This window comes from Mandrillus leucophaeus, unplaced genomic scaffold, assembly GCF_000951045.1.
Source record: "Mandrillus leucophaeus isolate KB7577 unplaced genomic scaffold, Mleu.le_1.0 Scaffold306, whole genome shotgun sequence".
NCBI classification, from domain to species: domain Eukaryota; kingdom Metazoa; phylum Chordata; class Mammalia; order Primates; family Cercopithecidae; genus Mandrillus; species Mandrillus leucophaeus.
Genome location: NW_012103210.1, coordinates 1,150,511 through 1,164,717, shown reverse-complemented (window position 1 = coordinate 1,164,717; position 14,207 = coordinate 1,150,511). Strand labels below are relative to the sequence as shown.

General features: G+C 45.9%; 1 protein-coding gene across 1 annotated transcript in view; it reads right to left on the bottom strand.

Annotated features, from left to right (window-relative positions):
- SMYD4 (SET and MYND domain containing 4) overlaps nucleotides 1–14,207 on the bottom strand; it is a 57,171-nt gene that overhangs the window by 25,291 nt on the left and 17,673 nt on the right. Inside the window, exons 3-5 of the mRNA XM_011987282.1 lie at nucleotides 10,767–10,911; nucleotides 4,500–4,589; nucleotides 546–1,755 (exon numbers count right to left, since the gene is read on the bottom strand). Of these exons, the coding sequence (XP_011842672.1) occupies nucleotides 546–1,755; nucleotides 4,500–4,589; nucleotides 10,767–10,911 (1,445 nt within the window). The remainder of the gene's footprint in view (nucleotides 1–545; nucleotides 1,756–4,499; nucleotides 4,590–10,766; nucleotides 10,912–14,207) is intronic.

The window sequence follows — 14,207 nt, the reverse complement described above, 5'->3', positions numbered from 1 at the left end:
ATGCCTGTAATCTCAGTTACTTGGGAGGCTGAGGCATAAGAATCATTTGAACCTGGGAGGTGGAGGTTGCAGTGAGCCAAGATTGCACCCCTGCACTACAGCCTGGGAGACAGCAAGATTCTGTCAAAAAAAAAAAAAAAATTTTGTCAGCAATATAAACTTTTTAAAGAATTTAAAAAGAATTTTACAAACATAGCTTTACACAACTCTGTAAAGTTAGCTGGTATAAAACTACCCATTTTACATATGAGACACTGGGGCAGAACGGGATCAAATAATTTTTTTTTTTTTTTTTTTTTTTTTTTTGAGACGGAGTCTCGCTCTGTCGCCAGGCTGGAGTGCAGCGGCACGATCTCGGCTCACTGCAACCTCTGCCTCCCGGGTTCAGGTGATTCTCCTGTCTCAGCCTCCCGAGTAGCTGGGACTACAGGTGTGCCCCACCATGCCCAGCTAATTTTTTTAAATTTTATTTTTAGTAGAGACGGGGTTTCACCATGTTGGCCAGGATGGTCTTGATCTCTGGACCTTGTGATCTGCCCACTTACCTGTGTGTTGCACGGTGGTCATCGCCTGAGCGTCAGTCTCCCTCTTACCTGTGTGTTGTATGGTGGTTATTGCCTGAGCATTACACTGCAGCTGTAACATGTGTCTCAGCATTGCCACTCCCCATATAGTCACGTCGGGACACAACTCAGGTGTCACTGCTGCTGTGAGCTGAGAGGAGTTCACACCTGTTGGGATGGCCTGTAAACCGGCTGCTTCTAGCTGCCTGCACAGTACAGAAACACAGAGAGCACAGAGGAATTTGTGCTCTGGGCTGTGGTTTTCAGTATGGGGCAAAAGGTTGAAGACAGCATCATAATTACTGTCATACTTCCCATTAGCATCGCATCCAGGAATCGGGGTCTCAACCATATTGCCATTTTTCTCACTCTCTCCTCGGCCATAATTAAGTGTCTTGACCTGATTGTCGCTTTCTGGTAAGCAGATGTCCTTGTTACTAATCTTAACACAAAGCTTCTTTACGATTTTGCGAACATCCTCAACTCCCACCACAAGAGTCAACCTCAGAGCAATGTGGCAAAAGACACCCAGTGTGAGAAGCAGCCCCCCCAGAGGACATTCTGTCCTGTGGTAGAGCTCCCAGGCCTGCTGCAAACACTCCTGGCTGCAATACTTGGCATAACTGCATCCGTCACACGGAACTGTGGCCAAAGTGTGCTTCAAACATCGGTGACAATAGAGGTCCCCATTGGTGACGCTGGTGTCCCACTGGCTGTCTAGGCCGTGATGCGGTGGTGGCAGTTCTCCGGGGTTGAGAACACTCACAAAAGCATCCTCCTTCACCAGGAGCTCTCCTGGGAGAATATCTTCCGTGGCAACGAGATAGCGACCTTTTAAAGGATCTATGCACAAGCCGACGGATGATGAGGCGTTGGAAAGTCGTTCATTCTCTCCCCTGAGCGCCACATCCTCGAGGGTTTTGGCCAGAGTTGCTGGGAAGGTTTCTGTGGGACTCTCCTTTTCCTGTAGCTTCGTTTTCAGATGATGGAGGTTTCTCTGCAGAGTCTGACGGGGGACATCTGCTAGGGTTGGTGTGGCCGTGAAGTTCCTTTCAAGATCACCGACGGTCTGGCTCGCCTCCTGCAGTCTCCCCAGGGCCACCAGACATTCTGCTTTCCGTAACATGATCTTGGGCTGCAGCCTTTCTGGATAGCCATGCGTCTGTGCTCTGCTAATGTCTTTAAGGCACGTCTGAAAACAGAAAGAAAATCCCACAATGACCCTTGGTCCCTAGTCTTCAACGTTTACTGAAAGTATTTCCAAAAATCTATAGGAAAGTTAAGGATTACTAAAAATGGAACAATTACAACCACACGCTTATTTTAAATCATATAGTTTTGAGTGATCCTTTCAGTGATTAGCAATACTTGTTGAGGATACTGGTATGCTTAATGTTCTTGGATTAAATATTTCTATTTTTTAAGGAAAAAAAGTCTTCTGGATAGAAGAATTATAGTATGGGCCGGGCATGGTGGCTCAAGCCTGTAGTCCCAGCACTTTGGGAGGCCGAGATGGGCGGAACACGAGGTCACGAGATCAAGACCATCCTGGCTAACACAGTGAAACCCCGTTTCTACTAAAAAATACAGAAAACTAGCCGGGCGAGGTGGCGGGCGCCTGTAGTCCCAGCTACTCGGGAGGCTGAGGCAGGAGAATGGCGTGAACCCAGGAGGTGGAGCTTGCAGTGAGCTGAGATCTGGCCACTGCACTCCAGCCTGGGCGACTGAGTGAGACTCCGTCTCAAAAAAACAAACAAACAAAAAAAACAAACAAGAAAAGTTATAAAGGGTTAAATGTACTGGAAGTTCTTTTTTTTTTTTTTTTTTTTTTTTGAGACGGAGTCTCGCTCTGTCGCCCAGGCTGGAGTGCAGTGGCCGGATCTCAGCTCACTGCAAGCCCCGCCTCCCGGGTTCACGCCATTCTCCTGCCTCAGCCTCCCAAGTAGCTGGGAGTACAGGCGCCCGCCACCTCGCCCGGCTAATTTTTTTTTTGTATTTTAGTAGAGACGGGGTTTCACTGTGTTAGCCAGGATGGTCTCGATCTCCTGACCTCGTGATCCGCCCGTCTCGGCCTCCCAAAGTGCTGGGATTACAGGAAGTTCTTCTTCCTAATCATTGGCCTCAGTAGTCTAGGACTTTCTTGCTTACAGTCTAGAGTTAGATTCCTGCTTTTCTCTTTTAGTCTGAAGGGCAGGTAAGTGTGGACTTCTTACTATTCTAATAGTTCTCAACTCTAGGGTATAATTTGAATTTTTGTAGAATTCTGAAACAGATGTATCAAAATGGCATTTTAGAGCTTGTCCTTAGACTTCTCTAATACAAATTCCAGATGCCTCAGAGATATCCTCCTAAAACATTAATTTGATTTTGGTCACTTCCTGTTTTAAAAACTCCACTGACACGGCTGGATGCCTGGCTCACGCCTGTAATCCCAGCACTTTGGAAGGCTGAGGCGGGAGGATCACGAGGTCAGGAGATTGAGACCAGCCTGAACAACGTGGTGAAGTGCTATCTCTACTAAAAATACAAAACTTAGCCAGGCATGGTGGCGGGTGCCTGTAGTCCCAGCTACTTGTGAGGCTGAGGCAGGAGAATGGTGTGGACCTGGGAGGCGGAGTTTGCAGTGAGCCGAGATCGTGTAACTGCACTCCAGACTGAGTGACAGAGCAAGACTCTGACTCAAAAAAAAAAAAGAAGCAAACAGTATACTTTGCAAACACTTGGAACCTGAAGCATTAGCAGCAATATGTCACTCAGCTAATCCTGACACTGAGCACTGCTGACCTGTTGGATACAGTCCACATCCCCAGGGAATGTCCCATCGCTCTTTCTTTCCTTTTTCTTTTGAGACAGAGCCCTCTCTCATCCAAGCTGGAGTGCAGTGGCACGATCTCAGCTCACTGACTCACTGCAACATCTGCCTCCCAGGTTCAAGGTATTCTCCTGCCTCAGCCTCCCGAGTAGCTGAGATTACAGATGCCCGCCACCTGCCCAGCTAATTTTTGTATTTTTAGTAGAGATGGGGTTTCACCATGTTGGCCAGGCTGGTTTCAAACTCCTGACCTCAAGTGATCTGCCTGCCTCGGCCTCCCAAAGTGCTGGGATTACAGGCGTGAGCCACCGCGCCTGGCCCCATAGCTCTTTCTTGTCAATCAACACTATCCCATATGGTCACCTGTCATCAGTGAAATGACTGAGGAGAAAGAACAAGTTTAGTTATTTATATATATTTTTTGAGACGGAGTCTCGCTCCGTCACCCAGGCTGGAGTGCAGTGGTGCGATCTGGGCTCACTGCAACCTCCACCTCCCAGGTTCAAGCAATACTCCTGCCTCAGCCTCCCAAGTAGCTGGGACTACAGGTGCCTGCTACCATGCCCAGTTCATTTTTGTATTTTTAGTAGAGATGGGGTTTCACCATGTTGGCCAGGATGGTCTCGAACTCCAGACCTCGTGATCCGCCTGCCTTGGCCTCCCAAAGTGCTGGGATCACAGGTGTGAGCCACCATGTCTGGCCTAGTACATTTTTTTGAGATAGAGTCACCCAGGCTGGAGTGCAGTGGTGTGATCTTGGCTCACTGCAACCTCCACCTCCTGAGCGATTCTCCTGCCTCAGCCTCCTTAGTCGCTGGGAGTACACTACACTCGGCTAATTTTTATCCCTGTATTTTTAGTAGAGATGGGGTTTCACCGTGTTGGCCAGGCTGGTGTTGAATTCTTGACCTCAAGTGATCCGCCTGCCTCAACCTCCCAAAGTGCTGAGATTACAGGCGTGAGCGCCCAGCCCAACTTTAGGTAGATGCTAATGTGCTTCCGATTCAACCAATAGCAGCATGACCTGATTTGAGAGCTCCATGGAAGAAGCAGAGACGAAGGTCTAGTCCTCCAGTGAAGGCCCCCCGGACCCTCTGCACGCACACTAGGTATCTGATACTCACCTCGTACTGACCCAGGTGGAAGAGGGCTGCCGAACGGTTAGCATAGCACAGCGACATGTCCTCGGTGTTAGGCCTTGAATGTGACACACCCTGCAAAGCAATGAACTGGTTAGAGGTATAAATGGAAACTAGCAACTCTAAAGTACATTTTTCAGGTATTACGGGCTCCAGTACTAAAGACTGTGAAACTGGGAAAGTTACTGAACCTCGTTGTGCTTCAGCTTACGTTCTAACTACCTGAGAGCAAAGCTGTGAAGAGCAAGTGAGGACATCACTATTAAAAGCACTTTGTCAGATACAGCTTCAACCACAAACAACACTGAAGGTGAATAAGAAACTGAGGGAAATACCTGCAAGCATAATATCCCATTTCCTGAATAGAACAAAGGGTGGGTGGCACACATAGAAATTCACACAAGGAGAAACATAAATAGTTACAGAAAACAGATGATTAATTCACATACGGATAGCCAAATAGATCAAAATGAATGCAAAAAAAGGGATACTAGGATGGGCGTGCTGGCTCATATCTGTAATTCCAGGCTGAGGCAGGTGAATCATTTGAGGCCAGGAGCTCGAGACCAGCCTGACCAACATGACAAAATCCCGTCTCTACTAAAAATATAAAAAAATAGCAGGGCATGGTAATGTGTGCCTGAAATCCCAGCTACTTGGGAGGCTGAGGCATGAGAATGGCTTGAACCTGGGAGGCGGAGGTTGCAGTGAGCTGAGATAGTGCCTGAGTGACAGAGTGAGATGGTCACAAACAGACAAATAAACAAAAAAGAGTACTTTTTTCTATCATCAAATTGGCAAGGATTAATAATAACCATAAATATGGTACTCAAGTAAAGGTAGGAAAGATGGTGAGTATTCAATAAAAGTACTGGGATAAGACTCGATGTGGTGGCTCAGGCCTGCAACCCCAGCACTTTGGGAGGTCGAGGCAGGTGGATCACTTGAGGCCAGGAGTTCGAGACCACCCTGACCAACATGACAAAAACCCATCTCTACTAAGAAAAATACAAAAATTAGCCGGGCGTGGTGGCGCACGCCTGTAATCCCAGTTACGCGGGTGGGTGAGGCAGGAGAATTGCTTGGATTCAGGAGGTAGAGGTTGTGGGGAGCTGAGATCATACCACTGCACTCCAGCCTCTGTCTCAAAAAATAATAATAATAAAATAAACATATATATATGGATAAGTAGGTAGACGATGAGCAAAATAAAGTGATAAATCTTTCATTGGATAAATTCCAAATACATCAAATTCTTAATGTAAAAACAAAGCAACAGGAGCACTGAAAGAACTATAGAAAGCATGCAAAGTAATGCTGGAAGAATCCCTGACTATGACACAAAACCCAGAGGCCATAAAAGGTGAATAAACTTGACCGCCTGAAAATAAACAATATCTTCACACCAAAAACAAACACAAGCAAAAGGCAAACACTGAACTGGAAAAAAATCTGCAATTCATATTATAGGCAAAGAGCTGATTTCTTTACTTTGTCAAGATTTCCTACAGATCACTAAGATGACAACCAATAAATCAACAGGAAAATGGGCAACGATATGGACAGTTCTCACAGGAAATAAAAATGGCTCTTAAATATGTGGAAAAAAATGCTCAGCCTCATACAATCAATAAAATGCAAATTAAAACTGTACAGAAAGGCCATTTTTTACCTATCAGGCAAAGCAAAATAAAATTGATGGCACACAGAGCTGGTCAAGGAGTGGGATAACGGACATTCTCATTATGCGGTTAGTGGGGGTGTACACTGGTTTCATAATTACCGAGGGTAATTTAGCAATATATGTCAAAATTCTATATGTATGTATACCTTATATACATATAAAATATCCATTGACCCAGCAATTCCTCTTCTAGGAATTAATCCTACAGATACAATCATTTATCATACAGTTATATATGAAAAATGACATTCATGCAAGGGTTTTTTTTCTTTTTCTGAGGCAGAGTGTCTCTTTGTTGTCCAGGCTGGAGTGCAGTGGGGCGATCTCAGCTCGCTGCAGCCTCCGCCTCCTGCGTTCAAGTGATTCTCCTGCCTCAGCCTCCCAAGTAGCTAGGGTTACAGGCACATGCCACCATGCCCAGCTTATTTTTGTATTTTTAGTAGAGATGGGGTTTCACCACGTTGGCCAGGCTGGTCTTGAACTCCTGACCTTAGGGGATCCACCTGTCTCGGTCTCCCAAAGTGCTGGGATTACAGGTGTGAGCCACCGTGCCTGGCCCTGTGCAAAGTTTCTCATCACAGAATTGTTTGAAATAGCAAAAGATAGGAAACAAGCATTGATCCACAGGATACTGGTTACATAAATTGATACACCCATTTAATGGAACACCATGTAGCCATAATAAAGAATGAGGACGCTCTTTTTTTTTGAGACACAGTTCTGCTCTTTCGCCCAGGCTACAGTCAAGTGGCATGTTCTTGGCTCACTAAAACTTCTGCACACCCCCCCACCCCACCCCCCGCACTGGGGTTCAAGCAATTCTCCTCTCTCAGCCTCCCAAGTAGCTGGGATTATAGGCGCATGCCCCACCACGCCCAGCTAATTTTTGTATTTTTAGTAGAGACAGGGTTTCGCCCTGTGGGCCAGGCTGGTCTTGAACTCCTGACCTCAGGTGATCCATCTGCCTCGGCCTCCCAAAGTGCTAGGATTACGGGTGTGAACCACCGCACCCGGCCTGAGGATGCTCTTTATGTACTGAAATGGAATGATCTTTAAACTATTACTGTTAAGTGGACAAGGCATGATGCTGAACAATATGTGCAGAATGTTACGGATGTAAAAACACGGTGTGTGTGCGGGAGTGGAAGGCTGTATTTACACACGTCTGGAGTACACTCTGGAAATATACTCAACGGTGCTAGTTTATGGGAACAGAAAATCACGTGGTCAGGGGACAGGAGAGGCAGACGACACTGTACACTCTTGCACTTTTAAATTCTACGTGAACAGATTCTCTACTCACAAATAAACCGATACAATAATAAAACTGTAATCATCACAACCAGTACTGCTCGGGATCTGGAGAAATGAACATTCCTGTACTCCGCCAGCAGGGATGTTAACTAGTTCTTTCCTGGAGAACAATTCAGCATCAAGTACCAAAGGCCTGAAAAAATACATTCCTTCTGCCCCAGCAATTACCCTTCTAGGAATTTACCCTAAGCAAGCAATCAGATATATGCAAATATTTACATAGAAAGATGCTCATTGCAGTGTTATGATCCCGAACAATTTGCCAACATTAGGAGATGTGAAATCAAGTACGGCTTTTTCTCCGTCATGGAACACTAAGCCAGCCGTAAAGCATCATGTTCCAGTGGAAAATTTAATAACATGAGAAAATGGGCACAATCAATTGTCGAGGGAAAAAGGCAGGTCACAAAACAGAAGGGGCAGCATTATCCCAATTTTGTAAAAACATATTTTTGGAGGAAAAAGTCTGGCTGGATGGATGTAAGCAAAAACGTTAACAGTGCCTATCACGGGTTATGAGGTTTTTTTTCCTCTTTGTGCTTCTCTGTACTTTTCGAAGTAAACATATATTACTTTTACAATCAGATAAAAACAACAAATATTTTTACAAAGAGAATAGCAGCTTTCTAGAAAATTGCAGAGCACCGTAATCACCGACATACTGGCTTCATGAAATAGGCAGGCTCATCTCCCTCCGCAGTCAGAGCAAGCCTTAATTTTTTCTCTGGCTTCAGTTTTTATTTTCCCTGTTTTCCTTGAAGAACTTCCCATGTGATCGCATTTATGATGCACATACATAAAGTTGAAGAGATTAGCTCTGAAAAAAGAACTATTAAGCCATTTATCACTGGATCATTACACCTAACGGACTGTAATCCCTCAGCAATCACTAAAGCTTACATTATTTAGCTAAATACTTTATTATAACACTACAAAGCAGGGATTTTATCAGCTGTAGAAGCTGCTGTTATAGGTGTGATCGTTTTTGGAAAATTAATCCCAAACTGCAAGCACGTTCAAGCATAAACCTGTTAAAGATTCAGAGTAGGATCCACACCCTTCAAATGAAAAAAATTGTTTGTTCTGAACAGAGACAGGGCCTCGCTGTGTTACCTAGGCCTGCCTTGAACTCCTGGGCGCAGGCGATCCTCCCGCCTGGGTCTCCTAAAGTGTTGGAATTACATGAGTGAGCCACTGTGCCCAGCCTACCCTTCAAATTTAAACTTACTCTTTTAATATCCAAGGTCACAGAACTGGTGTAAGAGATTGATATGTTCCTGCTTTAAGCCCATGTAAGTCTCTTAAAAGCTATGGAAGGAAGTTGCTCAAGGGATCTTGTTCCAGTTCTTACTATGAAAGCAGGACAACAAGAGTCATTTATACATTATGGTATAGATGGGGTCTTGCTATGTTGCCCAGGCTGGTCTTGAACTCCTGGGCTTAAGCAATCCTCTTGCCTCAGCCTCCCGAAGGGCTGGGATTACAGGTGTGAGCCACTGTGCCCGGCCAAGAGTAACAGATGACTGATTCCATCAAGCTAAGTCTCATCACACATTCAGACAAAAGTGGCATGCAGTTCAACAGCGGCTGACAGACGTGGGCAAGGCACGCGACGGGCCAGTAAGCTTACCGCTACAAGGTATCGGAAGGAATATGGACACAGAAGTTTCTTGAATAAATTCAGAACACATAAATTACTTTTTTTTTTTTCTGAGGCAGGGTCTCACTCTGTCACCCAGGCTAGTGCAGTGGCACAATCACAGCTCACTGAAGCCTGGAACTCCTGGTCTCAGTGACCCTCCTGCCTCAGCCTCCTGAGTAGCTGACACTGATATGGTAGGTGGGCAGGGAACGCTGCATAAAGGCGGGTCCCTGGCTAGGGCTTCACCCTCGGGCTGTGCCCACTGACCTAGGTGAGGACAGGCACTCCTGCCTTCGCGCCCGAATGTTGCATTTTCCAAGACCACCCTGGTCTGCCACGCCCCCAGCCTGGGCCTATAAAAACCTAAGACCCCAGCAGGCAGACACATAAGCAGCTGGACGTTGTCAGGAGTATGCCGGCAGAAGAGCAGCCGGCAGAAGAGCAGCCGACAGGCATCAGCATGCCACCGACCGGTGGCAGAACGACACAGCGTTTGGCCACAGCAGTTGGAGAAGAGTTGGGTCGCTGAGTGGCCGGACTCCAGGGGAAAACCATCTCCCTTCTGGCTCCCCAACCTGCTGCGAGCTACTTCTACTCAGTAAAACCCTGCACTCATTCTCCAAGCCCACGTGTGATGTGATTCTTCCAGTACACCAAGGCAAGAACCCGGGATACAGGAAGCCCTCTATCCTTGCGACAAGGTGGCGAGTCTAACTGAGCTGGTCAACACAAGCCGCCTAGAGACAGCAAACTAAAGTAGCACCATGGAACACACGCCCACTGTGGCTTCAACTGTAAACATTCAACCCTAGACACTGCCCTCGGGTCAGAGCCCCACAGCCTACCCGTCTATATGCTCCCCTAGAGGTTTGAGCAGCAGGTCACTGAAGAAGCGAGCCACACTTCCACTGCACGCCCTGTGAGGGGAACAAGGGAACCTTTCCCGTTTCAGGACCACAGATGCATGCCACCACCAGTCGGCTAATTTAAAAATTTTTTTGTGTGTGGAGAAGGGGTCTCCCTATATTGTCCAGGCTGGTCTTGAACTCCTGGTCTCAAGTGATCCTCCCGACTCAGCCTCCCAAAGTGCTGGGATTACAGGTGTGAACCACTGCACTGGGCCTATAAACTACCTTTTGTTTTAGACTATAACCACAGCAGAATTCTGTCAGGTTTCTTTTTAAAATCCATTCAATACATTATAGATAAAGGTAACACTGGCTATGAAATTTAGCAATACGGCTCTACCTCCTGAAGAAATATGCATTGTTAAATTGTTGAGCTGGGCCAGGCATGGTGGCTCATGCCTGCAATCCCAGCACTTTGGGAGGCTGAGGCAGGCGGAACACCTGAGGTCAGGAGTTTGAGACCAGCCTGGCCAACATGGCGAAAACCCGTCTTTACTAAAAATACAAAAATTAGCCAGGCATGGTGGCGCACGCCTGTAATCCCAGCTTCTCGGGAGAATGAGGTGGGAGGATTGCTTGAATCCCAGAGGTGACGGTTGCAGTGAGCTGAGATCGCACCGCTGCACTCCAGCCTGGGCAAGAGAGCAAGACTCTGACTCTAAGAAAAATAAACAAATAAATTGCTTGAGCTGGGAGTGTTTTACCTTAGAATACAGCACTGCAGCTCCTGTGTAATCTTTCTCCTGAAATTTTTTGTTTCCTTGTTCTCTGTAGAAAAGGGGAGCGTCCGAGTCCTTTCCCACCAAGTAACCTTTAGAAAGTCTTTTTAGAAACAGTTCATCCTCAGGTCTGCGTGAAGACAGGAGGAAACAAAAGCAGCAGAAATGCGTTATTTCAAGGAAAGCGCCAAACCATCGCCTTCAAAACAAGAAAGCGGGCCTGCAAAACATTTCGCACACATGAGGATGTGTATATTGTGCAATGTAATTAGAGGAAAGAAATTTCATAGTCTCAGAGACACAGGGACCAGAATTTTTTTGAGATAGGGTCTCACTCTGTCACCCAGGCTGGAGTACAGTGGTGCCATCTCCACTCACTGCAGTCTCGACTTTCCAGGCTCAGATTCTCCCCCCTCAGCCTCCTGAGTAGCTACACTAATTGGGAGGATGTGTGCCACCAGGCCTGCCTAATGTTTGTACTTTTTGTAGAGGTGGGGTTTTGCCATGTTGCCCAGGCTGGTCTTGAACTCCTAGGCTCAAATGATCAGCAGAATTTCTTTTTCTCTTTTTTTTTTTTGAGATGGAGTCTCACTGTCACCCAGGCTGGAGTGCAGCGTCATGATCTCGGCTCACTGCAACCTCCACCTCTCCGGTTCAAGTGATTCTCCTGCCTCAGCCTCCTGAGTAGGTGGGATTACAGGCGTCCATCACCATGCCCAGCTAATCTTTGTATTTTTAGTAGAGAAAGCATTTCGCCATGTTGGCCAGGCTGGTCTCGAACTCCTGACCTCAAATGGTCCACCTGCCTCAGCCTCCCAAAGTGCTGGGAATACAGGTGTGAGCCCCCATGCCTGGCTAGAATTTCTATTTAGAGGACTGAATGCTAATTTTTTATTCTTTATCTCATAATTATTGGCCAATGAACCATCCCTTGGATCATACATCATGAATATCTTTTTTTTTTTTGAGACAGAGTTTCGCTCTGTCACCCAGGCTGGAGTGCAGTGGCACAATCTCAGCTCACTGCCAACTCTGTCTCCTGGGTTCAAGCGATTCTCCTGCCTCAGCCTCCCGAGCAGTGGGGATTACAGGCACGCACCACCACGCTCAGCTAATTTTTGTTTTTTCAGTACAGGCGGGGTTTCGCCATTTTGGCCAGGTTTGTCTTGAACTCCTGACCTCAAGTGATCTGCCTGCCTGGACCTCCCAAAGTGTTGAGATGACAGGCGTGAGCCACTGTGCCCAGCCAGGATCCTGAGTCTGGAGAATGAGATGAATATATGGTGTCTTTTGAACCAAGGAGTATTCTCCACTTCAACTGCTGAAAATACTTGAGTGGCTGACAGAAAAGGAGAGAGATAATGAGAATGAATCATAAAGTAAACGTAGTAAAACATTAACGCTTGCCAAATTTGGAAGAATTCACCAATTCTTCGTACTTTTTTTTTTTGGAGACAGATCCCTTTGTCACCAGGCTGTAGTGCAACAGTGGCATGATCTGGGCTCACTGCAACCTCCACCTCCCGGGTTCAAGCGATTCTTGTGCCTCAGCCTCGGGAGCAGCTAGGATTACAGGTGTGAACCACCACGCCCGGCTAATGTTTTGTATATTTAGCAGAGATGGGATCTCATCATGTTGCCCAGGCTGGTCTTGAACTCCTGAGCTCAGGCAATCTGCCCACTTCGGCCTCCCAAAGTGCTAGCATGACAGGTGTAAGCCACTGTGCCCAGACTCTTTGTACTATTTTTGCAAGTCAGTCTGAAATTATTTCCAACTAAAAAGTTTAATAAATATATAAATGCGCTACGTAATAAAATTAATAAAGCTGAGCTAACACATATAGAGACATATACACATACTAACAAAAAATATACCTATCTTCCAATAAAAAGAAATAATACACAATAACCTAGACTATTGTCTTTGACTATAATGCCATAAAGTAAAATACGAATAACAAAAGTAGAAACACAAATGACATGGAAACTAAAAATTCTCTTAAGCAACTCTTGAACCAAAGTAGAAATCACAGAGCTGCAGAATGGCCGGTGCGGTGGCTCACGCCTGTAATTCCAGCACTTTCGGAGGCTGAAGGGGGAGGATTGCCTAAGCTCAGGAGGAGGCCAGCCTGGGGAAAATGGGAAGACCCTGTCTCCACAAAAAATACAAAAATTAGCTGGGTGTGGTGGCACATGCCCATAGTCCCAGCTACTTGGGAGGCTGAGGAGGGAGGACTGCCTGAGCCCAGGAGGTCGAGGCTGCAGAGAGCTGTGATGGCCCCACTGCATCCAAGCCTGGGTGACAGAGTGAGGCCTTGTCTCAAAAAAACAAAAAACAGAACAAAAAGCCCTGGAGAATGTTTACAAGTATTTTTTAAATTTTTATTTACAAAGACCCACAATAAGAAATACCTTTTACACTGTGACTCAGTATAACGCTTTTGTGTTTGAATATATGAAAATTTTATAAACCATTATTTATCTTTGCTATGTATGAGGTAAAAACAAAGTTAGTATCAAATATGATTTTATTAATATTTAAATACAACATACGAAAGTCACAAATAGGGCTGGGCGCGGTGGCTTATACCTGTAATCCCAGCACTTTGGGAGGCTGAGGTGGGCAGATTACCTGGTCCAGGACTTTGAGACCAGCCTGGGCAACATAGTGGAACCCATATCTATAAAAAATACAAAAATTAGCCGGGCGTGGTGGCAAGCACTTGCAGTCTCAGCTATCGGCAGGCTGAGGCACGAGAATCGCTTGAGCCCGGGAGGCGAAGGTTGCAGTGATCTGGGATTGCACCACCACACTCCAGTCTGGGTCAAATAATACAAAAAAGAAAAACTAGGAATGATTTTATTTAATTTAAGAGGTATGCTTGCCTGTTCTACATTTACTCCAGTCCAGAAAATATGAAGGCAAAACCCTATGCCTGTCTGCTACACCATAGAGCTTGTTCTTTTTTCTGTTTTTGTTTTATTTATTTATTTATTTATTTATTTATTTAGAGATGGAGCCTCGCTCTGTCACCCAGGCTGGAGTGTAGTGGTGCGATCTCAGCTCACTGCAAGCTCTGCCTCCTGAGTTCACACCATTCTCCTGCCTCAGCCTCCCAAGTAGCTGGGACTACAGGTGCCTGCCACCACGCCCGGTTAATTATTTTTGTATTTTTATTAGAGACAGGGTTTCACTGTTAGCCAGGATGGTCTCGATTTCCTGACCTTGTGATTCTCCTGCCTCGGCCTCCCAAAGTGCTGGGATTACAGGCATGAGCCACCACGCCCAGCATCTGTTTTTGTTTTAAATTAGGTTAAACCTAAAAATCCTAGTTCAAACAAAAGGTTTGTGGTAAACAGTAATAGCAAAATTCTTCTTGCCTAACAATAGATGATGAACTCGATTTTTTTTTTTTTTTTTTTTTT